The sequence below is a fragment of the Hyperoodon ampullatus genome (assembly GCF_949752795.1).
Source record: "Hyperoodon ampullatus genome assembly, chromosome: 13".
Classification (NCBI taxonomy): domain Eukaryota; kingdom Metazoa; phylum Chordata; class Mammalia; order Artiodactyla; family Ziphiidae; genus Hyperoodon; species Hyperoodon ampullatus.
The window spans coordinates 65,234,660-65,260,200 of record NC_136926.1 but is presented as its reverse complement, the minus strand read 5'-3'; the positions used below and the strand labels follow the sequence as shown (position 1 = coordinate 65,260,200).

General features: G+C 53.7%; 1 protein-coding gene across 5 annotated transcripts in view; it reads right to left on the bottom strand.

Moving 5' to 3' along the window:
* Positions 1-639: 639 nt before the first annotated feature.
* The window catches only part of CTIF (cap binding complex dependent translation initiation factor), a gene marked incomplete at both ends in the record, with an annotated part of 231,005 nt that continues 206,103 nt past the window's right edge, over positions 640-25,541 (bottom strand). For all 5 annotated transcript variants that reach the window (XM_079718264.1, XM_079718265.1, XM_079718263.1 and 2 more), the window contains 2 exons: positions 640-855; positions 2,599-2,652. In XM_079718264.1, the coding sequence (XP_079574390.1) occupies positions 640-855; positions 2,599-2,652 (270 nt within the window). The remainder of the gene's footprint in view (positions 856-2,598; positions 2,653-25,541) is intronic.

Genomic DNA, 25,541 nt, shown 5'->3' with positions numbered 1-25,541 from the left:
GAGGAGGCTGGAAGTGGGGAGGGTGGAGCCTGAAGGTTAGAGGAGACGCCTCTGTCCCCCTGCTCGGCCGTAAGGACAAAGGCCGTCAATTACGGGCGGCTGATGGGGACCGTGCCTGCCTTTGTCCTCCCGGACATCTGCTACACGTCGCCTGCTGCCAGTTGGCGACTGCGGCTGACAGCATGCAGGAACAATGCAAGCCCGTCTCCGACCCACTTTTTCAGCCTTCTGAGGTCCTTTCTGACCCAAGCTGTACCCTGCGTGCGGGCTGCCAAGGCCTCTGAGGAGTCGCAGAGATGAACCCCTTGCACACAGCCCTGCCGGGGACGTGTTGAATGGGAGGGTGTGGGGAGGAGTGGAAGTGAAGAGGGGGAGGGCCGGGCCACCGTGAGGAAGAAACATGCTTCCCTTACTGGTGTGAGCTGCCGCATGCTCGGGCTGGGGGGCTCGGGTAGGGGGGCGCTCCTCCTAGGGCTTTGGTCCCTTCCCCGTCTGGCTCCATACTGGCCGCCGGCTCTGCTTGCCTTCCTCCCCATTTCTTTCTGCCGGCAGGGCCACCCCTGTCCTCCCGCCTGTCCATCTGGCTCTGTGCACCAGGGCCCCAGCTGCCCTCGGGCCACCCGCCAGGCCCCCTGGCTGTCAGGCTGTCAGTTTCTGGATGGTTCTGTTGTAGTACTGCGTGATGGGGGGCGTCAGAGGGTTCCAGCTGTTGGCGTGGAGCTCGATGACCTCCAGCAGCAGGGACCGGGTCAGCATCGACTCCGAGGGGCACAGCATCTTGTCGCGGGCGCTGGCCAGGAGCTCCGCCATCATCTCGGGCAGCTGCTCCTCCAGCAGTCGGCCTGTGCTCTGCAGCTGCGGGCAGAGAAGTGGGGTTAGGACGTGAGCTGGGCCCTGAAAGGGCTCCTGACCCACCTTGGTTAGGGGTGCTGGGGGCAGGAACGGGAAATAGCTGGATTATCCCAGGAAGGTGCAGGCCCAGGCCTCTGCCACAGGGCAGGAGGATGGAGAGTGTGGAGGGTGGACACAGCCAGTGCGAGAGCCCCCATTGAATACCCGATCTGCCGGAGGAATAAGAGGGGTCAGAATATTGCCTGCTGCCCAGGGCTGCCAAGAGGCCTCACCGGGAACACGCTGCTTCTCCCTTCATCCACTTGCCTCCCCTCCCTCAGGAAGCCTTCTTTGACTATCGCCCACACCCTCAATGGCTGTGTGACCTGCTTCCTTCAAGAGTGATCAGGTGGCACCGTGTCAATTTTCACTTGCTGGGATGTCTCTCTGGAAACGAACTTGGTCATTATTACCTGCATGTGTCCGTGTGGAACCCGAGAGCGGGGATGAGGTCTCCTGTTTCTCTCTTTCCTTCTCTCCTGCCCCCAGTTGCACCTACACACCCCCAGAACTGACCCCTGCCCACACTTGTGACGCGAAGGGGAGGAGAGAAATATGAACTGGGGCAGGAGGGCAGCCAGAGGGCCTGCCCCCAAGAGAGGCCCCTGGTCATCTCGAAAAGCCCCTTTAGGAAGAAGGAGTCCCGATCCTCTGGATCAGCGCACCCTCGGCCGGCAGCCCCTGCGGCTCCTCTCTCTATAATCTAAGTCCCCGTCTCTGCCCCACCTCCAGCCTCAGCCCACCCATGTTTTCAAGGCTCTGCCTTCTTCACGAAACCTTCCCTGACCTTTCTGGCCCACTCTGACCTCTCCCCTAACTCCTCAGGGATGCATGCTCTGTACCCATATTCGTTCTCTACACCGTTCCATCCACTCTGTGCATGTGACAGAGGTCTCTATCTCTAGCCAGACCACAAGCTGTCTGGGGGCAGGGACCATGCTTTCTCCTCCCCTCCTATCTACCCTGCCTGGAGCCCCGGCGTGCCCTGCGTGTGGGCCCTGGAATCCCCTCTTCTCACCACGCTCCACTCTGAATGTCCCTGGGCTGTTTCCTTTCCTTCTTTCTTTTTTTTTTTGGCCACGCCGTGTGGCTTGCAGGATCTTAGTTCCTCGACCAGGGATCGAACCTGTGCCCTCAGCAGAGGAAGCATGGAGTCCTAACCACTGGACTGCCAGGGAATTCCCCTTGGACTGTTTTCTGAAGGCACAGCTTTGTCCCTGTAACTGGGCCAAAGCCAAGTGTCTGAAGGAAGATCCCAGAGAGCAGTGGTCACACCTTGGGAACAGGAGTGGGACCTCCCATGGGGGCTGCTTGGAAGTGGACAGTGCCAACCTGGGGGTTCAAGCCTCAGCACCTCCTCCCAAACCCCACACCACTGAAGCCAAAGGAGATATGTGGGGTGCAGGGCATCACCTAGAATCTCCTAAGTCATTTGTGTGGTGCACCTGGCCGAGGAGGAGGTGGTCTTGGGGGCAGAGGGAGAGTGGACGATGCTAGCACTCCATCCTTCCCGCCAGAGAGCTGGCAGTTCCCTCTCCTCCAGCAGAAGTCCACATCCACTCAGGAAGCCGTCCGCCACCAGCCCCGCTCGACACGCCCTTGCCCTGGACCCGTGGATGCCTCCAGTGGTCCTTGACCCCCATAACTGTTAAGGCGAGAGGGACGCACAGGGTCTGAGGTGGGAGGTGTCTAAGCCACGCTGCTTACCTCCATTGAGCAGCACAGGACGGCATCTTCCTTCACATCCTGAGATTGCAAGAGCTGGAAGAGAGCGGCAGAGAATTCCGCTTAGGGGGGTGCGCTGCTCTCAGCCGCCTACAGCCCAGAACAAGCATCTCCAAGGGGCGGGCCAGAGAGGCAGCCCCCAAAGGCCGGAGGGCAGCAGGAGCACTGCCCCAGGAAGCAGTGATTTCTCTGACGGGATCTAAGCAGCTAGAGGACCGCCGTAGTCACGGAGCGTGGGCATCCCAGCCAGGTCAGAGGGCTTGACTAGAGGCCACAGCAGAGCAAGGCCACAGGTGGGTTTGAAGGCAGCGGCGGGCATGCTGGGATCATCAGCTATGAGCAGCTGGTCAGCAAAACTGAAACTCGCGTAGATTTCCTGATTAGTGAGAGGGGTTCAGCCATGGTCTCAGGTGCTCCTGGGCCCTGGCTATAGGAGGACTTGCAGAAATCACAGCAGTCTTCTCCACGGGCCCAGCAATGTGAGCCTGCAAAGCCATACAGACCGTTCCAGAGGCTGGAATTGCTTCCTGACCAAGGCCACGGCCAGGAGGGTCAGCACGGGGACCGGCCACCCCCCGTCCAGCCTTTTCTCTATGTGCTGCATTTCATTCTTTCAATCTCTCTCCCTCTCTCTCTAAATTGAGACATAACTCACGTAACATCAAGTTCACCATTTTTTCTTTTTTTTTTTTCTTTTTTTTTGCGGTACGCGGGCCTCTCACTGTTGTGGCCTCTCCCGTTGCGGAGCACAGGCTCCGGACGTGGACGCTCAGGCTCAGCGGCCATGGCTCACGGGCCTAGCCGCTCCGCAGCATGTGGGATCTTCCCGGACCGGGGCACGAACCCGTGTCCCCTGCATCGGTGGGCGGCCTCTCAACCACTGCACGACCAGGGAAGCTCAAGTTCACCATTTTTAAGCATACAATTCAGTGACTTTAGATTCACAAAGTTGTGCGACCATCACATCACTACTAACTCTAGAATATTTTCATGGCTCCCGAAAGAAACCTGTACCCATTAGTGGTCAGTCCCGTTTCCCACGCCACCCCCGCCCCTGACAACCCCTAACCCCTTAATCTCTATAGATTTACCTATTCTGGACATTTTATACAATGGAATCATATAATACGTGATTTTTTTTGTGAATGGCTTCTTCCACTTATAACGTTTTTAAAGTTCATCCATGTGTCAGTTCTTCATTCCTTTTTGGGGTTGGAAGATATTCCACTGTATGTATACGCCACGTTTTGTTTATCCACTCATCAGTTGATAGACATTTGGGCTGTCTCCACTTTTTGGCTGTCGTGAACAAGGCAGCTATGAATACTTGTGTACGAGTTTTTGTGTGGACATGGGTTTTCATCTCTCTTGGGTACACACCTAAGAGTGGAATTGCTGGGTCATGTGGTAACTCCACGTTTAGCTGTTTGAGGACCCGATAAACTGTTTTCTACAGTGGCTGTGCCATTTTTTATTCCCTCCAGCAGTGTCTAGGGTTCTGACTTTCCCACAGCATCACCAATATTTGTTATTTTCTGCCTTTCCTCCAATTTTTCCCAGGTCACTTTCCAGCTTTCCTTGGAGACTTCTGGATCACTCCAGCCCATGGTACCCGCCCCTGCTTCTCACTCCCGAGCACCCCCTGCCTTTCCCACCGCTCAGCATTCCACACAAGTGGCAAGACATCTTCCAATGTGAACTGTGGCCTCCTGAAGGCAGGGCAGTGTGACGTTCATCTCCGCTGCCCTTTAACACCTAGCACAGCTCCTGGCAACAGTAGGGATTCGATAAATGTGGGTCGATGTGATTTATGCATTGTTTTTGTTTTTTGTTTTAAAGGAAGGGCGGAGGGTAAGGAGAGAGCACAAGAGGAAGGCATTTTTAGGGTCAGCTTCCTTGTCCACTAACCGAGAACTAGAGTCAAGGTTTCTGATCTGGGCATGACGCGTTCAAGAAGGGTGAAATCACACACAACCCCGGGGACTGTTCTCACTGTAGACTCGAAGTCCAAATTCCACACACCCTCCTTAACTTCCCCCTTCTCCTGTCATATTGCAGCCATCCACCCAGCCCAGGGTCTCCCCCAGCAGAAGCCACAAGCAGTCACATCAGAGGGGGGCTGACGATGCATGTATTAAATGTCAAATGAGTCCAGGGGCCAGATCAGTGTGGGCTGCTCTGACCAGAGATGCTCTCAGGGACCAGACCTCCTTCCTCTTTGTATCTCTGCAGGGCTGGGCATTAACTGGTCCCACAGTAGACACACCGAAAAAGAAGTCATTTGGGGATGAAGGAGCAGAAGTAGGTCTCAGGCTGCTCAAATGATGAGCTGGTGGAGAGCAAGGGACAAGCCGGGGAAGGTAACAGTGTCGGCCATGCAGTGACAGGCGTTGACGGCCATTGGCGGGCATGCTCTGCCCACTGACACACTTCTGACTCTGGGCCTTTGTGCTCTTGTCACCCAGGAATTCTCAGCCACCACCTGTCTGCAGACCTTCCTTCCTCAGTTTACTCAGGGCTCTGCCCCGACATCACCTCATCCACCAGGGATTCCCTGACCGGCCTGTGTGTAAGTGATCCCGCAGTTCACCTCCTGGCTTACTTCTCTCCACAGCATCTCTCACCCCTGACATACGATCTATTTGTTTGTCTGCTGTCTCCCCCAGGGGAAGGCAAGCTCCAGGAGGGCAAGGCCTGTTTGGTCCATTCTCTTCCCGAAACCTGGCACAGTGCCTGGCACATAGTAAGCACTTGGAAGTATTTGCTAACAAATATGCCTTGAGTAGCAGGGAGAAAACCCACCCATCTGGGAAAGTCTGCGAGTGAGGAGGGACTAAGCTTGAGCCACAGCCCCAGGGCAACTCACCCCAGTGCACGCGCTTAGAAAGGCGACAGTGAGCGGGACTTGGATACCTCCACCCCACAGACTTCTCCTGTCAGAGCAGACACGGCACAAAATTATCATCAGTGTGTCTGCAAACGTACAGTGTTTGTGGAAACAGAAGTTGGTATGACTTTCTAAATGGCAATTTGGTGATAACTATCAACACTACAAGTGTACAAACCCTCGGAGCAGCGATACTACTTCCAGGAATTTATTCCACACGTGCCCCGCCGCTGCCCACATACGCACCATGACATGAATATATGGTTTTTGCTGCACTTTTGCAAATAGCTTGAATGGCTACCAACAAGGGGACTGGTTAAATTATGATGATACATCTGCACAGAGGAATACTCTGCAGCACACAGCTGTCCACCCTCCTCCCCATGCCGGTGTTTGCTTCTGGAGTCTTCTTGCCCCACAGGGCTGCAGACCCTCAAGGGGAGCCAAGGGAAGCTTCCACTGAGTCAGTGTCTGGGGGAATTCTGGGGGTCACACTAGGAAGGACCTCTCTCATCTAGCAAACCCTGGAAGCAGGTTCTGGAAAAAGCTGGGGGGAGGTGACTCACCTTGCAGCAGGTGTACCAAGTCATGGGTACTGGACCACGGGTTGGTTCCAGCATCCAACCCAGCCTGCTCTGGGAGGGGCTGGTTCCAGGACTTGGAGGGCCCTGACTGTCTCGGGCGGAAGGTGGGCGTAGCCCCACTGACTCTGCACGGAACATGAGGACAAATATTAAGAGAACTCTGTGAGGTTTGCTGGGACTTCTTTCTGATGGTAACTTTGTTCCTGCATAGGTTTCCCATAGTGCCTAGCAGGAAGAGAAACCTTAAAATAAAAATTGCTGGTAGAAATCACAAGAAAGGGGGAAAGTGGGGTATCTGGTGGGAAGGGAACTCCCAGAGACAGAGTGGGTGGTGGCAGCCACTTGGGGACGAGGGGAGCAGGCAGAACTGGGAGCTTATGGGAAGGAGGAAAGGGGTCCTGCTCTGCGTGCACCTAGCATGTTGGCTGACACATAGTAGGTGCTGGTAATGACCGTCACGGGAAATTGAGATGAACCTGGGATCATGTTCCGTTCTGAGACCAGCTTCTTAGGGGTCCTGGGGCTTCGGGACATGGGAGGTAACATGATGGGAAATACTATGAACAGCCGGGGCCGGACAAATACTAGATGCTCTGAAGTGTGACTGTTTCTCCCTCCAAGTGGTCCTCCGACGTCTGCCCGCACTGCGTGGATAGCCTCGTGGAGCCTCAGGCTTCTGCAGCACTTTGCCCGGATGAGCAGGTGTCTCTTTCCTTCTGTGGCCCGAGGCCCCCCTGCCCTCCGTCTGCTCCCCGGTGACGGTTCAGAACTGCAGAGCCGGTCCAGGGCTTCCCGTTCTTCCTCCCTTTCCCGCATCTTAGTGACTGGACTACCTCCTCCCTTCTGCACACCCAAACCCCCACAGGCCTGCTCCCTCCCTGGGGGGCTCGGGCTCTGGGGGAACAGACTCAGGGTGGGGACTCTCAAGCAGGGCTGTGGGCAGGCTCTCACCCCAGAGCCTCTCCTCCCACCTTATCTTCCACTGGTTGTTTGGGAAAGTCTGTGTTAAGCCAAGAATCACATGGAGTGATAGGCCCTCTCGCAAACGGCCTGCTGGGTTTTCTCAAGGAAGTGGAGGAGGACTGAGAGGCTTTCACTGGACTTTTCCTTTGCAGTTGCTGGGATGCAGAGTTCGGGAGGGGAACGGGTGCTGCAGACCACGTCCTACCCTCCCCCAAATGCTATCTCGGCCTGTCCGTTGCCAGCTTTGGAGGGCGGACCCCTGGAGCCTTAGAGCTGAAGGCCTGCAGAGAGGACGTCCCCTCAGCCCCCATCATCACAGCTGGGAAGTCCCACCCTGCTGCTCTGTGTGGTGGAACAAGAGGCCGGCTGGCCTTACCCCGGGGGAGCACTTGACATACGCTACGGGGCTCCCTCCCCAGGACCCCTGTCAGTGTCACTCTGAGAGGCTCCGGTGTCTCTGGGTGGTCAACTGGCTTCTCAGGAATCCGTCCTTGACTTGCTCTTTGTAGGCAATGTCCAAGGGCAAGACCTTTCCACCCTTTTCTGTCTTGGCCAAAACTTACCTGTTTTGTGTTCCATTTCTTCATGGCTTGCTTTCCTAAAAGACAGCTAGTTTCTGGATAAATGAATCCCTGCTGGTACACTGAGGGGGCCAACTCTGTTGTTTATGCGTGTTCTATTTGGGGTCTTCTGGAGACAACGCTTCATTTAACTCCAAGCAAATCTCAGAAAGTGGTGGCAACTTGAACAGATTCTTGTCCACCCGTGTTCCCAACAGCATGATTCACAATAGGCAAGGGGTGGGAGCAACCCACGTGTCCACTGATGGATGAATGGATAAACTAAATGTGGTCCATCCATGTAACGGAATGTTATTCAGCCTTAAAAAGGAAGGGAATCCTATCAGTCACATGCTGCGACATGGACGGACCTTGAAGACCTTATGCTGAGTGAAATAAGCCAGGCACAAAAGGCCAAGTATTGTAGGATTCCACTTATATGAGGGACCTGGAACAGATTCATAGAGACAGAAAGTAGAATGGTGGTTGTCAGGGGCTGAGGAAGAGGGACAAGGGAGTTAGTGTGTAATGGGGACAGAGTTTCAGTTTTACAAGATGAAAAAGGTCTGGAGACGGATGGTGGTGATGGTCGCACAACAATGTGAATGTACTTAATGCCACTGAACCGTCCACTTTAAAATGGCTAAAATGGCCAATTTTATGCTTGCTTTTTTTAAAACCACGATTTAAAAATGGTTTAAAAGCAGTGGCAGGGAGCAGGTACTCCCTGGTGGGCAGGCCATTCTCTGCCTGGACAGGACTGTCCCTCTTCTCTGCTATGGCTCGTTGGAAGAAAAGCTGTAGGGATGGAGGAGACAGGGCTGCCGACCTGGGGGCTGAAGGCCCCCGGGGTGGGGGGAGGAGCAGCCCACTCATCAAAGTCTCTGGCACAGAAAGGAGTGTGGGCGGGCCGGGGCAGGCACCCTGGAACAGCGAAATGTGTTTCTTGGACGAGAATCCAAGGCAATTGTGCGAGCCCACACAGTGTTTGTTCGGAAGCTAATGCATTCCTGTCCTATTGTCTCTGCCGGAGACTTGTTGTGGGCACACCCTTCATATCCTCCCTCGGGGAGAGGCCAAGGTGCTTCGAGTCAGGCTGTGGGCGGCTGGACAGCAAAGGGAGAAAGGCAGCCTGGTGGGAGCACCTCGGAGTCCCCGGGGAAAGGAAGCCAGGGCAGGGGCCATGCCGCCCAAGGAGTGCCCATAGTGCAGCCAGGCTGGTTGCTTGGGATGCCACCCTGTGGGGGGGGGGCAAGAGGGTGCTAATGGAGGGACCCTGGGGCCGTCTTCCTGTGCAGGAGGGGAGCGAGCGCTGGAGATCACAATTTCTTCTAGCCACCGCCCCCCACAAGCTCCCCCAACCACCTCAGCTCACCAACAGCTTGGTTCCAACCCTGGTAGAACAAACCCAGACAGCCTAATGCAGCCCCAGTAAAAGCTCAGCCCGTCCCCCCACCTGCAGGAGCCCCTCTTTTGCAGGTAGTCAAGGGTAGGCTAGGAGCAGCAACAAAGGAGCAAAAATGAGGAGATTTCAGAGTGCATGTGATTGGCTGGTTTGCTGGGGAACAAACCCACAGCTCTGATTGGCCGGCTGGGCCTACAGAAGGGCAGTGGCAGGATACCCTGCAAGCCTGGAAGAAGTCGTGGGAAGAGGAGAGAGAAAAAGAAGAAGCAAGAGTGGGAGGTGCGGGCTTCCCTGGTGGCGCAGTGGTTGAGAGTCCACCTGCCGATGCAGGGGATGCGGGTTCGTGCCCCGGTCCGGGAAGATCCCACATGCCGCGGAGAGGCTGGGCCCGTGAGCCATGGCCTCTGAGCCTGCGCGTCCGGAGCCTGTGCTCCGCAACGGGAGAGGCCACAATAGTGAGAGGCCCGCGGACCGCAAAAAAAAAAAAAAAAAAGTGGGAGGTGCAGGTCTCCAGAGGCTGAGGAAGCCACAGTGATGGGCACAAGCCTTGACGGGAGGGAGAAGAATGGGGCAGAGCCAGAGGAGATGGCCGCGATGCGTGGCACGTGGTCTAGAACGGTGGCCGGGGCGAGGAGCTGCACAGGGCCACCTGCACCTCAGGAGGGCCCTCAGGTTTGAGTCAGGGCATCTCCACCCTGTGCCTCTGGTGGACCTGGACCGGCATCTACAGCTGAGTCTAGAGGACAGCTCCTGATAATGACCTTGAGTCTTCAAGAAGAGGGTCAATTATATCTGGGTCTCTTCAGGGAGGCAGGGAAGTAGAAAATCTAGCCACAAGAGGCTGTCATCAAAAACGTGCAGAAGGGGTTGCCTGGTGGCGCAGCGGTTAAGAATCTGCCTGCCAATTTAGGGGACACGGGTTCGAGCCCTGGTCCGGGAAGATCCCACATGCCGCGGAGCAACTAAGCCCGTGCGCCACAACTACTGAGCCTGTGCTCTAGAGCCCACGAGCACATCTACTGAAGCCCGCGTGCACCTCAACGAAGAGGAGCCCCCACTCTCTGCAACTAGAGAAAGCCCACACGCGCAGCAATGAAGACCCAATGCAGCCAAAAATAAATAAATAAAATAAATAAATTAAAAACAAAAAACAAACCAAAAAAAACGTGCAGAAGGTTTGGCTTCTATTCACTAAGAGTAACTCCGGGGCTTCCTGGTGGCGCAGTGGTTGGGAATCCGCCTGCCAATGCAAGGGACACGCGAACCCGGTCTGGGAAGATCCCACATGCCACGGAGAGGCTGGGCCCGTGAGCCATGGCCTCTGAGCCTGTGCGTCCGGAGCCTGGGCTCCGCAATGGGAGAGGCCACAACAGTGACAGGCCTGCGTACCGCAAAAAAAAAAAAAAAAAAAAAGAGTAACTCCGGGCATGTCACTTAGTCACTCTGCACTTCAGTTTCCTCACTTGAGAATGGGGATAATACTTGCCTAGAGTTGTTTTGTCAGTGGAGATAATGCATGTGAAAGAGTTCTGAAAAGTGCAAAGCTTGATGCAAATGCAAGGTGTTATTATTGTTATTAAATGTATATCTTCATAAACATGTATCTTTCCTGAAGATCTCGACCCACTTTGTAATGTACCATCCCATTTATCCCCGTGACACTCTTGTGGAGACAGGGAAAGGACACAGGCATTATTATCTCTGCTTAATAGACAGAGAAACCGCGGCTCAGTAGTTCCGTGACTTACTTACACAAGCCAGACAGACAGTAAGTCTGGGAAGAACTAGAAAGTGCTTAGAAGCCCTGGGTCAGCATCCTCTTTCTTGGGGAATTACTTTAATTTCTCCCACATTAGCTAATTCTTACTTTGCTGGTTGGAGCTCATAATTCTTAATTTTGTTGATTGGTGATGATAATCAATCTGGGCCTTCACAAAACTGAATTGATTTTACCTATTCTTTTTCTGCATTGGCCACCATCTATCCATCTATGCATGCATGCATGCATCCATCCATCCACCAATGCATCCATTTAGCCATCCATTCCTTTATCCACCCACACATCATGTATCCAGCCTTCCATCCACCCACTCATCCTTTCACCCATCTTCCCATCTACCCATCTATCCTCTCACCCGCTCACCATCCAGCCATCCATTCAGCCAGCCAGCCGTCCTTCGACAACATTTATGGAACACCTACTATGTACTAAACACTGTGTAAGTACCTGGATAACAAGGAGAATAAAACTTGTAACTTAGAGTCTAGTAGGGAAAACAGAGAGATTGCGCTAGGTATATGGGGTTGGAGCCTGGGACGGAACGGTGGTGGTGAAGAACATGCCAGGCATGTGCCACAAGCGGCAGCACATGGCATATGCACAAAAACAAAACAAAACAAAAAAGGTGAACTAATGGAGTGCACTGGTGAATAACAAGTATTTCAAGAGGCTGAAATATACGGTGCTGGGGGAGAGAGAGCATATGATGATAAAGAAGGCCAGGGCCACATCCTAAAGGGCTCTAGATGCCATGCTACTGGGTTTGGATTTTATCCTAAAGGATTGCAGAGCCACTGAAAAGAATTTCAGCTGGTGAGTAGGATCATACTATTTGCAGTGTGGAGAGTAGACTGGAGCTGGTGGGCTGGTGGGAGAATTGGAGGCAAGGAGACCAGTGAGAAATTATGGCGGCTCAAGTGAGGGCAGGGACAACGGGAGGAGATAGCTTAGGAGGCAGAAGTAAAGGTGAGGAAAAGGACAATGCAGCAGACGGATAAGCCCCGGGTTTGGGGCTGGTCAATGGCATAAACTGTGGTGCCACCAGCGATATCAGGAAGGCAGGAAGAGTGGGTTCTGGAAAAAAGGAATGAGCTCAGTGTTAGAAATACCGAGCCCACCGTCCTTGCGGGTCATCAGGGAAGAAGACTAGTGGGAGACTGGCCACCTGTGACTATCAGTGCCCAGGTGTGAGTCAAGGCCACAGGTGTGACACGACCTGGGGAATGACGTGGAATCAGAGAAGATGGTAAGAGCTCCAAACCCGGAAACAGCAACATCGTAAGGGCGGCAGAGGAGGAGGAACCCCCAAAGGAGGAAGAGGGTGGTCAGGCAAGTAGGCAGAGCAGGAAAAAGTGACGTCATGGAAGCCAAGGGAGTGCTAAGAAGTCAAGGTCACTTCTTGTCGACAAGGTCAACAGTGTCAAAGGCTCAGAGAGGTCAAGTGAGACAAACAATGACCAGGGCCCCCTGGATTTGGTGATTAGGAGAGCACAGGCGACCTCTGCCATGATGACTTCATGCAGGGAGGGGTGGGTGGAAGCCTGGGTAATGTGGGGCTGGAGAGACGGAGCAAGGTCAGGATGCGGGGAGAGAAGGAGCTGACCACGGCTTTTTCTCCGGGGGTTTCTCTTCTTTCTTCCTGTCTCTCACTCTCCTTTCCTCCTCCGTCTCTCTTTTTTGGGGGGCGGGGCAGGGAACTTGCCTACGGAAGAGGAGGGTAGGATGCTAGGAAAAAGAGACTGGCCCAGGGTCCAGGGGAATGGTCGGTACAGCGGGAGAGACTTGAGCAGGGGCAGAGATGAGCGCGTAGCGTGTGGGAGAGAGGAGAGGACAGATGCCTGGATTAGCCTTAAATGAGACAAAGGCTATCATTCCCCTGAAACGGACAAGAAGCACTAGTGTGGCTGTGGATAGGTACCCATGTAATGCTCACGCTGCCCGGCCTGTCTGGGCAACTAGGAGATTAGTGTTGTTTTACATTCATTACTTATTACCATCACTCTGTGACTGCCTGCATTTCAGACATCCCCAGGATAGGGGAATTTGCCCCAACTGTCACTTTTCCACTAGCCTAATAAGAAGCCCCGGTGTGGCAGCTACAGTCAGATGTCAAGGAAATTCATGGTTCTGAACTGGACTTCAGTCCAAGCTTGTGCCCTGTGGTCTGGCTGTCTGCCCTCCTAACTAAGACGGGCAGGCGGGCAGGCACCCTAACTGTGGACCAGGCGCCCTGGAGGGAATAATTAGCCTCCTTCCTGCAGAGCTTGCAAACCGCCCGTACAAAGTGGCCACAGTAAATGTCACATGGGGGAATGCTTCATCCCACAGCTGGCCCCAGGGGGTGGAAACGTAATCTGGGGCTCAGAGCAGACACTGAATCCTTCTGCAGACACCAGAGCCAGAGGACGGGGCCATGGCTCCAATGCCTCCTCTTGGGGGCCAAGTCCTGGCCGGTAGCCTGGACAGGAGGCGAGTTCTGTTCACGTAGTCCCTGCAGACATGAGTTCCCGGGACCCTGCGTCGGTGTTTGAAACATCAAGGACGTTGGTCGTGACTGCTCTCAACACCTTCCAGCTTCTCCTTTAAGGCCCTTGCCTTTCCTTCTAGAAGCCTTGTCTGTCCTCTTCTGTATTCACTGCCCTGATGTCCATGGATCTCTCTTAAAGGGTGAACACAAAATGCCCGAGGTAGCCCTGAGGTCTTACCTTTCAGTAGGGGTCTCCTGAGGGCTGAGTCAAACCTTCCGGGTCCTCACTCAGTACCTGGCTTACATTTTTTGGAGTGCTGACTCCAGATGCCAAGCTCTGAACTTTGTGCATGTTTTAGAATCCACTTTATCCTTTTACCAGTTTATCTGAGTTAAATACCATTGTAATTATTCTCATTGTATAACTGTAGAAACTGAGGCATGGAGAGTGAAATGAACTCCCCAGGAGTGCACGGGTAATGGAAAACCGCCTTTGGAACCCAGGTCTAGTCTGCCTCCAAAGTCAAAGGACATGACCACTGCCCCATGAGTGAGTCCCACATACATAAGACTAATGACGAGAGGTCGGCAAAAGGTGGGGTGACCCCACACCCCAGTTTGCCTGCGATGGTTCTTGTGCTCATCCCAAATAATTAGTAATATTCCTTTCGCTTTCACAAGTGCCCTGATTAGGAGGGTACCTTATCATAGTCGCCTAGACAAGGGAAGGGGCGCTGAGGGGCTCGGAGCCCCCCGCCTCCCATCGCCACCCGACCAGTCAGTACACCTCTGGCCTGTTCCACCTCCCCTCCTGGTGTCTAAGTGCTCCTGCCCACCTCTGAGCGGCTCGGCAGGTGGGGTGAGGAGAAGGGCTCCGGAGGCGGCAAAGCGGCCCCGCTCCCAGCGAGAGGCGGTTATCGCTGCAGATCAGGAGACCTGCCGCAGGGCCTCACCTGGCCTCACCTGGGCTAGCCAGCGAGAACCTCTCTCCAAGGATGGGAGCCGGAACAGGACGGAATTATGTTAACAGGCTGCTGGCGGGGCCCTGGGGAGAGCCGTTGAAGGAGAGGCAGATGGGAAAGCAGTTGTTCTCCAAGCTTCCTCTGGTGGAGCCTGGCCAGGAGTGCCTGGCCTGGCGGCACTGGGTGGCACCTGGGACCGTCACTCCCTTGACAGTACCCTCTGGACGCCCCTCTGAAGGAATGACTGCGTTTTGCGTCTGACTCAGCATCAAATGGCTCCCTGAGACAAGGGGAGGGGTTTGGGCTGGCTGGGGCCCAGGCCTGAGGCCCGGGACAGTGGGCAGACACCCCTCACGGGGCCAGTCTCCGAACTCACAAGTCTCTCCCGGTGCCCACCAGGCTGGGACCCCCGGGGCGGCACAAGGAGAGGGCAGGGAAGGGGAGGGCGGCCGGGGCTGCCATCTGCTCTTAGTGGGGCCTCCCCTGGCCCCTGGCCCCTTCCCTTGGCTCTCTGCAGCCCCCCAACCTCCGCCCCCCTGAGGCCTGGACTTGACCTTGCTGGCTTTGGGGGGAGGGTGTGATAAGCGTCTTGGTGGAGGGAACTAGCTGCCTGCAAAGGCATTTTCCGCTCGCTAAAGTAAACAATCAAACAGGAAATTAATCGAGAAACCCACATCAATGGAAGGTTCAGGTTGTGATTTTCACAGCCCCAGAGCCAGGAAATTCAAAGTTATAGTTCCCATAGCAACTTGCCTGTAGAAGCTGCCGCAGCCCGCTAGCTTGGAATGAGAACTTGAGGGGTCAACTAGGCCAGCCCCCTGCCTCCAGGAAGCGCAGCCCAGCAGCAAGTCTGAATGTGCTAGGGGTAGACTGCCCTTCTGAGGCTCAACAGCAATCCTGGGACAGAGTTAGGAGCTGCGCGGCCTGGGCTCTATTTTCAGTTCTCACAGCGACAAGCCTCGTAAACTGCAGAATCAGCTGACATCCTGGGGCTTCAGTTTTCTATATTCCCATATTCTAGTTATTATTCCTGTATCCCCATGTTCTGTGAATGGGGAGTAATACTCATGCCTGCAAGACGCTAGAGCGAGGGGCTGTGCAGTGCATGCTCACATCTCCCACCCCTTGCTCTACTGAGTCCCATAACGACCCCCCGTCTCTACCCCAATTGCCCCTGAACTGTGTAATTGTCCTCTGCCTGCCCCCCTTCCCCTGGGTTGTTTTTCCTCCAAGAAACATCTCAGTTGATTGACAGGGCCAAGAGCTTTCAGACAGCCTCCAAGGTGGCTGCACGTTTTGGATGGCCTCGTCTCTTCCCCTCCACCCCTTCTGGACCAAATACATGATATGAGCTCAACGTACACTCACTGCTCGCTTGACTGATAAACGGGTAGCCTGAGCGGAACCAGACGCAAGCCCTCCTCCTTCAAGCCTGTGCGGGGTTGTGTGTCTTGGGTGGGGTTTTCTTTTGTGTGACTCGTGAAGAGTCCCGCCTGGCAGGAAAGGAGATAAGGGCGTTGGAGCTCAGCAGAGAAGGAAACAGTCTGGAATCCTTCCCCGAGAGTCACCTTGCCCTCCCACCCGAGATGGCCACGATAGCCGGCCGGCCTGATCAGCGCCGTCCTGCAGCCCAGGCCCGGGGACCCTTAACACGGGCCGAGGCAGGAGTGGGCACTTCCGGGCAGCAGGCCTGTGGCAGAGGGTGCCCAGCCTGCCCACCCACCCGCCAGCCTGGCCCTGGAGCCGGGCCGTGAATTGAGCAAAGCAGTGGAAAGAGAAGTGGCGCCTGCTGGAAAGCAGACAGAGCGGCTCCTGGATTTCCTAACAGGCCCAGCCGCGTGCCAGGGCCGATGGGCCAGCTCGGAGCGCCTGCCCAGCCTCGCTTGCGAAACAGTCCTTCCTCCCCTGGGTGAGATTTCCCGGGGGGCCGAGCCGCTGTCTAGCCACCCGAGTCCCTGAGCGAGGCCTCCCCTTCACACCCATCGCCTTTCCTCCCTCCCTCTCCCGGGTTTAAACACATCAGAGCACGGTGGGCCCCTCGGGGAGACAGGATGCATCCTGGGGGTGCAAGATGTTTCCTTTCATGAAGGCAAAGGAAATTTAATCAGAAAGAAGAAGAGATGGGAAAGTAGGTATGGACAGAGGGCTGACTTCTCTGCAGTCTCAGAGGGGACCAGGAGAGGGGCACTGCCATAGAGGGTGACCCACTGGCTTCCAAGGAGAGGCCTCCCTGTGCACAGAGCCCTAGGCTGCTGCAGCCCCGGAGCCCGGCCTTGCTCACTGATGGGCACAGGGTCATCTGAAAGGCTGTGCCAATCCACCTTGTCTTGAGCCTGGGAAGAAGCTTCTCAGAAGGTTCTTCTTGGTACGCCAAGCTAACCAGGGGTCCCTCCTACCAATTCCAGACTCTGCAGGGGGCAGGAGTGCGGAGGGTGCAAGTAACCAGCAAGGGGCCTTGAGGAGCTGGGGGAGGGGCACACCGGCCTCTTACTCTGCCCCCAAGCACGGAATGCTGAAGAAGCCTTTGCTTAGATCATGTCCTCTTTAGCCGTATGAAGAATAAATGCCTGCAGCAGCCTGGCTCCCAGGCAGAGGTGCCAGTCTTCCCGGGGTGGGGGAGGTGGGTGGAGTTTGAAGACACATGGCAGAAGCTGGCCGGGAGGCCTGCCCCTTGGGTGAAGGAGCTTAGCTGGTTCTGTGGTGGGTTTGGGTGCGAGGAGGTTACCAAGGACCAACTGGGCAGGGACGGCTGGGCCTGGGACGATTAAGCGGAGAAAAAATAGGGCTGTGCTCAAGACATAATTAGCATCTGTGCTCAGAGCAGCAGCCACCCAAACGGAGGGGCAAACAGGCCTGGGCTGAGAAAAGGGCCTGGGCTGCCTGGGGACAGCAGAGGTGCTCGCTGCCAAGTCTAAGGTTGGAGATAAGAGTGTTTAATGGGCACCTGGAAGTTTGTTTGGCTTTAGAGCCTTACCCTTAGCAAGAGTATACATTTTCATAATAGGGTGATTCTTTCTAAATTGAGACAATCTCTTTGGGTGAATTAGCATGTGCGTCGGTATTCTGTATCACCAGTGCATCCTTACCAGGTCCAACTGACTGGGCTGCAGGGGATAAAGTGCGTAGCCTGGCACTCAGGCGCTCGCTGGCCCACTTCCACCCCAGGGGCCCTCCAGCCCCCTCTCTCCCCTTCACAGGCCTCCCATCCAGCCAAATCCATCTATGAACATGTCTTGTCCTTATCTGCCTCCGGCTTTTGCTCCTCATTGACTCAGCCAGGCCTGCCTTCTCTCACCTTGGCTCCATTTACTGGATCCTGCGAGATGGACCGCAAGACCCCTCCCTCCGAGAAGCCTTCCCTGACCTCCTCTCCTGATCCCCTGTAGGGAGAAGCCTCATTACTCACAGCCTGGGAGCAGTTATTTGGTTCTGCCCAGTAGTTCTAGGTCGATAGCCTAGAGTTTCCCTAGACTAGTTTTTCCTCACGCAGGACCTTGTGCCCAGCTGGCCCTCTCAGAAAACCTGTGGATTGGATTTGAAGGAAAGTGTGTGCTGGTTGGGGCAAAGCCACTCAGAAGAGCCTCTGTGTTCCCTGGATGCAGCCCCACCAGTGACAGACAGGCCTGGAGCATGGCTGGTCCTGCACCCTCCTCCAAGGAGTCTGAAAGAATAGAAGAACTTTTTCATTCATTCATTCATTCATTCAATAAGGAGGCATGAATCCTGTCCTCATAGACCTATTAGTTTAGTAGAAAAGACAGAGTTTACACAAGCAGATCAGTGATGGGAGCCAGGGCTGTACAGTGAGACTGCCTGGGTTCTAATCCTGACTCGATCACCTGCTAATTATGTTGCACAGGTAACTTCTCTGTGTCTCAGTTTCCTCATCTGGAAAGTCGGGGGAGCATTACATGAGATAATCTATGAGACCTATTTAGAGCAGTATCTGGCACACAGTAAGCGAGGCTCTATCGGTGGCAGCTCTCAGTAGTAAGCGGGCTCGTTTTGCACAGAACTAAGGGTGCTGCGGTGGTGGGTGGCAGGAAGGACCATGCTCATCTGTGCGGGGAGACGAGGCTCGGCAAAGGCTTCCTGGGGGAGAGAGCTTTAAACTGACACTTTAAGGTGGAGCTAGAGAAAGAGTGGGATCAGGAGCGGGAAGGAGGGAAGAACATTCCAGGCAGTGACCCGTGAGAGTCCTGTGAGCCTGCAGTCCACAGAGAGAGAGCGGGCCAAGCCTGGTTAGAAGGCTGGTGGGGTAATTCAAGTGAAAGGTGACCTTGGCCTAGACAATGGAGAGGGAGAAAAGTGGTAACCAGAGCCAAGAACTCTATGAGAGCTGCTACCCACAGACCCTGGGGACTGATGGGGTGAGGGCTGGTCAGGGATGGCCTGGAGTCTTCAGCCACCACAGCCAGGAAGATGGTGGTACTATCCCTGGAGGGGAGGGGCAGGTTTGGGGGGCAGGAGATGGGTCGTATGAGGACACTCAGAGTTTGAGGGATCCGTGGGTGGGCCAGGGAGAGGTGTCAGGTGGATGCACTCAGTCCTGGAGATACGGATCTAGAGTTTGTGCAGTTCAAGTCTGAGGGCTGCTGCTGCCCTGGGAATTGGCCTGTGACCAACACAACACAAGCTTTGAGGCCTCCGCCTGGGGTCTTGCTCATGGCCCACCACAGGCTACAGTTGCCTGTCCTTTGGTAAATCCCAAAGGACATCAACTTCTCCGTGTTTCTGGTTATGGGGCCATCAAATGAAGTTTTGGAGAAGGACTTAAAGGTGAACATAGAGCCTCGGCGAAGGCTCCTACACTAAACTCGGGGTGATACATGTACTTGGAGCCAGCCTCCAAGTGTGTGTGTATCTACACACTCATGTACAAACATATTATCTATCTATGTACGTTATATGAAGTATGATGAGAAAGGAAACTAGTTTCAGGGGGACATAAAAAAAATCAATCTTATTTATTTGTGAGAGTACCTGCTGCCTGTGCAAGGACCCAGGTGAGACATTCTCCAGGTGGAGCTGAGCCCAGAGTCTCACCCGAGGCCTGGGCAGCCCAGCACACCCAACTCGAGAGGGGTATTGGCTTGGAAACACCTCTGTTGAGTCCCTGGTGGCGGCACACCTGCCTTGCAATAGGCGTTTCATCTGGGATGAAGGAAAGTGGGGCAAAGAGGTAGAGGGAAGACCAGCTTGGAGCTATTTGAAGCCCACGTCCAAGGTGATGGTGGCATGACAGAAGAGAGGTGGTGGGGAAAAGGGAGGAATCAAGGGTAACTCCCAAGTTTTTGGCCTGAGCTAAAGGGGTGGCCAGTGGTTTCATCTACCAAGATTGAAGCTAGCTGGAGGGAGGAATGGACTTGGCCATTGGGTCTAGAGGTCAGAGGAGTGGTCCTGGCTGGAGATACATTTGAGAGCACTGAGTGCAGATGGTATTTAAAGTCCTGGGGCCAGATGAGATCATTTAGACCAGGATTTCTCAGCCACAGCACGACTGACATTTGAGCCAGACAATTCTTTGCTGTGGGGCCTCCTGGGCATGGCAGGATGCTGAGCAGAACCTGGGCTTCCCCCCACCAGAGGCCAGTAGCACTTTCCCAGTTGTGACCACCAAAAATGTCTCCAGACACTACCAAATGCCCCTTGGCATTGGGGGGCAAACTGCCCCTAGTTCAGAATCATACGTCTAGATTAGGGGTGGATAACCTCTAGTCCATCAGCCAAATCCCACCCTCAGCCTGCTTTGGTACAGGCCAGCGAACTAAGAATGCTCTTTACATTTTTATTTTTCCTTTTTTTTTTTTGGCTGCGCCGCGCAGCTTGCGGGATCTTAGTTCCCTGACCAGGGATCGAACCCATGCCCTCTGCAGTGGGTTCACGGGAGTCCTAACCCCTGGACCACCAGGGAAGTCCCTACATATCAGAAGAACAATATTTTGTGACACATTACATGAAATTCAGATTTCAGTGTCCATAAATAAAATTTTGTTGGAGCACAGTCACTGTCATTGGTTTAGAAATCATCTGTGCTGCTTCCTTGCTATAATGGTGGTGTGGAGGCCTGAGTAGGCTTCTGGATTTGGTGATATGCAGTCTCGAACGGGGACCCTGCTGTTGGCTGGATGGAGCAGAAGTAACCCAGAGACACCATGTAGGGAGACAATTCTTTGGAAAATTCTGGCTCTAAGGGAAGAGAGAAATGGGGTGGCTTCTGGAGGGGAATATGGGGGCAATGGAAGGTCTTCTCCCCTCAGATGGATTTAGTGGGTTGATAAGAAGAAAACACTAGAGAGAGGGGAGACTGTGAGGTGGGAGAGAGAAGAGAAATCCATTGCAGGAAAGAAGGAGAGATGGGATAGGACAGGCGCACTCTGGAATCAAGGAGTGTGCTGAGCAAAGCCACCGCCCCGGCAGACGGGCCACCCAAAATAGGCCAGGTCCACCATGGTTGTGAAGAGGGCCGAGACAGCTTGTGGGCCCTGTGAGACAATTAAAGAAAGCAGAAGTTATGTAAGCAGACTTAGATAGCAGTTTGGGTGAAGAAGAAAGATGCTTAAACCTGGCTTTTGGATTATTTTAAAATCTTACTCTATTATTTGTGTTTATATATAAATTACTCTTTCTTCAAGCTATGTGCTAACTTAACTGCAAAATTATATAGAAAAAGCCCCCAGGGGGTGATTTTATATTGGATTTCTAGTTTTCTCAGTTGAACGTTTTTTGAGAAGACTTTTTGTTTAAGTATCACACATACAAAAATGTGCAGTGAGATGGATTTGCACAAATAACAAAGGGCAAACATGTTCTGATGCCCTGACCAAGAACTACAAACCTGGATCACACCCCACAGTCCTCTTGCGCCCGCCCCGTCATTTCACTGACCCTTCCCGAGGGTCACCATGATCCTCCTTATCACCAGAGTTTAATTTTGCCCACTTTAAAACCCTCAGTATTTAAATTCGAAGCAAACACACTGGCCCTGCAGGATGCCCCCCGTGACTCACCTTGCTCACCTGGGCCCCTGTGAGAGCCCTACCCATTCTTGACTGCCCACTCTGGGTTTTCCTTCATAGGGTATCATCTGATTCTGGACTTGGCAGGGCAGGTATGCTAGTCCCAGTTTTTAGGGCTGAGGAAATGGAAGTTCAGATCTGACTTAGATGACCTCTGATGCATAGGTCAGTGTCAGGGAGCTGATTTCCAAATCCGGGAATCTGTCTCAAAAGTCTGGTGCTCTCTTCTGCACTATGTTTATAGATATGCATCCTGTAATTTTCGGGGGGAACATGGAGCCCTTTGAGGATCTGATGGAAACTCTGGCACCTCTTCCAGAAAAATGCACATCTCCACAGGTTCACAGATGTCGACGTACAATTTCAGTGGGTTCCCAGACCCTGAAGGCCACCCAAGGGCCCTAGGTACAAACCCCGGACATGAGCCATACCCCTACATCACCAGTGGAAATGTCACAGAAGCGCAAGCCAGTGACATCAACACAGCCATGGTCTCAGGTGTTGCCTTCTTCTGTGGCTGTCTAGGCTGTGGCTGGGCAGCTCTGTGGTTAAGGCACAATGCCAGGGTGGCTGATAAAGAGACCCTAGGACTTCCCTGGACGTCCAGTGGTTAAGACTCCGCGCTCCCACTGCAGGAGGCGCGGGTTTGATTCCTGGTCGGGGAACTAAGATCCCACATGCCACGCAGCGTGGCAAAAAAGAAAAAGAAAAAGAAAAAATAAACCATAAAAGTTCTGTACTGTGTGCCAGACACTTGACAGACATTATGATCAATCCTTAAGACAACCTTGCAGAGGTAGAGGCTGTTGCCCCATTTTACTGATGGAAAAACTGAGGTTCAAAGAGATTAAGTAACTTGCCTCAGGTTCCAGCTAGTACAAAAAGCATGGGATTTGACATCATGTAAATTTGACATCCAGGCCCTTGTCCTTTCCAGTTCCTTTCTCACAGAGGGGGCTTTTAGCTTCCCTCTTGGGCTGCTCTGTCGATCCCCAAAGCTGGCAGGGAGTTTCTCTAAAGCGCAGGGCAGGGAGGGAGCTGACTGACAGCATGAGGATGTCTCAGTGCGTACTATCGCCATTCACGGGAAGTGACTCACTGGAGCCCTGCCACTTTGGGACTCCAGGGGACACATACACATTTCCTGTGTCTCAGCTAGAGCCTCGGGCATCGTGAGCTGCTGGGAGGGTAGATCTCTGAAGGCGGCCAGAGATAGAAAACCACCCAGCTCTGCATCCTGGGACAGAGAAGCCTCTCCCTGGGTTCATATGATAGAGCTGTGTCACCTCTGGGCCTGTTTTGTCATCTGTAAAGTGGGGGTGAAGTTCAGACTAGCTCAGTGTTTGCTACTCAGTGTGTGGTCCTCCTAACCTCAGCATCAGCATTGCCTGAGAAAGGGCAAATTCTCCTTTCTGACAGTGATTCTTAAATTTTAATGTGCATCGACATTACCTGGAAGGCAATTTCCCAGCTGAGAACCACAGACCTAGATCAGGGGTCGGTTAAACTACAGCCCACCGGCCAAATCTAGTCCACAGCCTGCCTTTTACAGGCTCATGGGCTGAGAATAGTTTTGACATTTTTAAATAGCTAGGAAAAAAATCAAAAGAAGAATAATATTCGGTGACACATAAAAATGATATAAGATTCAAATTTCAGTGTCCGTACATAGGGTTTTGTTGGAACACGGTCACTCTCAGTCATTTACATATCACCTACGGCTGCTTTCCCATTACGAAGGCAGAGCTGAGTAGTTTCTACAGAAACCGTTCTCACAGATTCGCACTGCTGTTCAGCGCAGTACACATCGCAGGGATGTGGTTAAACTCGATTTTGCCTCTTGGGCTGCAAAGCTAAAATATTTACTATCTGGCCCTTTCGAGAAGTCTTCTGACCTCTGATCTGGGGAGAAGAGAGGAGAGCTCAGGGATGAGCTAGGATCTCTTCTGGGGGGAAAAAAGTAAGCTGTCAGGGGCTTTTGGAATCTGTGGAAGTCCTTATCTGTGCTGGGTCAGCCCTGAGAATCCTTTACACTGTTGCTTTGAGGGTGGTCTGGAAGGCCTCTCTGACCATTTGCCTGGATGAAAATCCCAATTCCACTTCTGGAGCAGGGGCTCTTGACTGGAAGCCCCCCGGAGGACAGGCTCCAGGGATTCTCTGCAAGCTTTAATGCCTGTGGGTATTTTCTGGGGAGACCCCTGGAGGTGTTAGTCATCTTCCTGACTCCCCCCAAAACTCTGAGCACCTTTTTTTTTTTTGCGGTACGCGGGCCTCTCACCGTCGCGGCCTCTCCCGTTGCGGAGCACAGGCTCCGGACGCGCAGGCTCAGCGGCCACGGCTCACGGGCCCAGCCGCTCCGCGGCATGTGGGATCTTCCCGGACCGGGGCACGAACCCGTGTCCCCTGCATCGGCAGGCGGACTCTCAACCACTGCGCCACCAGGGAAGCCCATGAGCATCTTTTCTTTTTTCCTTTGGGGCACACATTTTTTTTTCTTCCAACCTCTCCTTTCAAAACGTTAAAAGTCCCTGGAAGGGTAACACCCTACATACACATCCCTCTTACCTAGAAAAGGGGGAGGTAGTCTGATTGCACGAGGCCCGCCTTAGGAAAGTCCTGGGAGTCTGCGGAGGGGTGGAGGGAGGGGGACGGGCAAACCGAGGCGGAGGAGACGTTCGGAGAGCGGAAATGTAATCCGAAAAGGGCCTCTTTTCCGGACTCCCCTCACTCTAGAATCCACTTCTCCTCACGGGCAAGAGGCGAGAGAGAGGCTCGGGCCGGTGGGCCAGTGGCAGTCACCCTCACCGGGGGGCACCTCCGCTCCCCAGAGCCCACGAGGCTCCCGCCTTGGGCAGTGCCCCAGCAAGTCTCAACCCTGGCCCTGGGATTCCAGGTATTTTCCCAGCCAGCCCCACCTCATCTAATTGCTTTCCAGTCAGCTAATCCTTGGCCCACACCCTCAGCTCCAGCCAGGCAAGGCACCTCAGTGTGGCCAGCAGCAGCTCCTGAGACTTCCCACGGCCCGCGTCCAAGCCCGGGGCAGCCTCTCGCCTCCCTTTGCCCAAACCACATCCTCCTCGCCCTGCCCCACACCTCCAGCTCTCCTCTGACTAACGTGTCCAGAGCAAGCCGAGCTCGGTCCAGTCCAGACCAAAAGCAGCAGACGAATTCGTTCCCTCCTGTCCCCCCACCCCTCGAAACTCGCCATATCCTGGCGACCCGGGGAGGACAATTAGCAGAAAGTGGAGTCCTACCTACTGTTCAATTCCCGGAGCTAATTGTTTTAAGCAGGGCTTCAGCCTTAATTAAAGGGTAATTAGTTAGTGAATGTGTGTTTGCATTTCCTAAGTCTGGCTTTTAACCCTGGGAAACCAGATTCAGCAAATACTTTTATGTTGCAGTACCTCTGAGTAAGGGACAAGGTCTTAATTACAGAAATGGCTGTCCCGAGAACAACAATGTAACCAAAAGGGCAATGGAAGAATGGGCTAATTGTGTCTTCCATGGCCTGGGCCGCGCTTTCTGTTTAGCCATTGTGAGCTGGAGCCGGCAGCTGCCTGCCCTGCCCGGGCTGCCCCTCCTTGGGCTGTGGACTCTGTTCTTAGCTCTGTCACGCAGCCTGCCATCCTGGCCACCCACGACCTCTTTTTCCCCTTTCTGTGTTTTTCTTCTCTCTTACCTTTTCCGCCTCCCCCTTTCACTCTCTCCATCTTTTTTTCATTCTGGGGTCACAAGGATTGCCTTCTGCAGACCCGATCAGGGACCTCTGGCCAACTGAGCGGTGTTAGCATGTTGACTATGAGTGTAAAGTCTCAGCTCACACCGCCTTCCTTTGCTTCTGGGTGCTCAGAGAGAAGCTGTAAAAATACTTTTGAGACTTTGGGGATCCAGAGACTTTTGGGATCCAGACTGTTCCAAAAGCCCGAGGACTCCAGAAGCTAGCCTCCAGACCTACATGGTTCAGTACAGGAGCCACCAGCCACCTGTGGCCTTGAGCACTTGAAATGCACCGAGTCCGAATTGAGAGATGCTTTAAGTGTAAAATACACGTTGGATTTCAGAGTTAGTACAAAAAAGAATAATAGAAAAAAATCTCACTGATGCTTTTTAATATTGATTATACGTTGAAATAATACTTTGGATATGTTAGATAACATAAAAGATATTGAAATTAATTTCACTGGTGCCTGTTAGAAAACGCAGCTACTAGAAAAGGTACAGTGACATAGTGGCTGCCATTATATTGTACTGGATGTGTTGCTCCATCGCTGGGATTGTGCTGGGATTGTCAAGGGCTA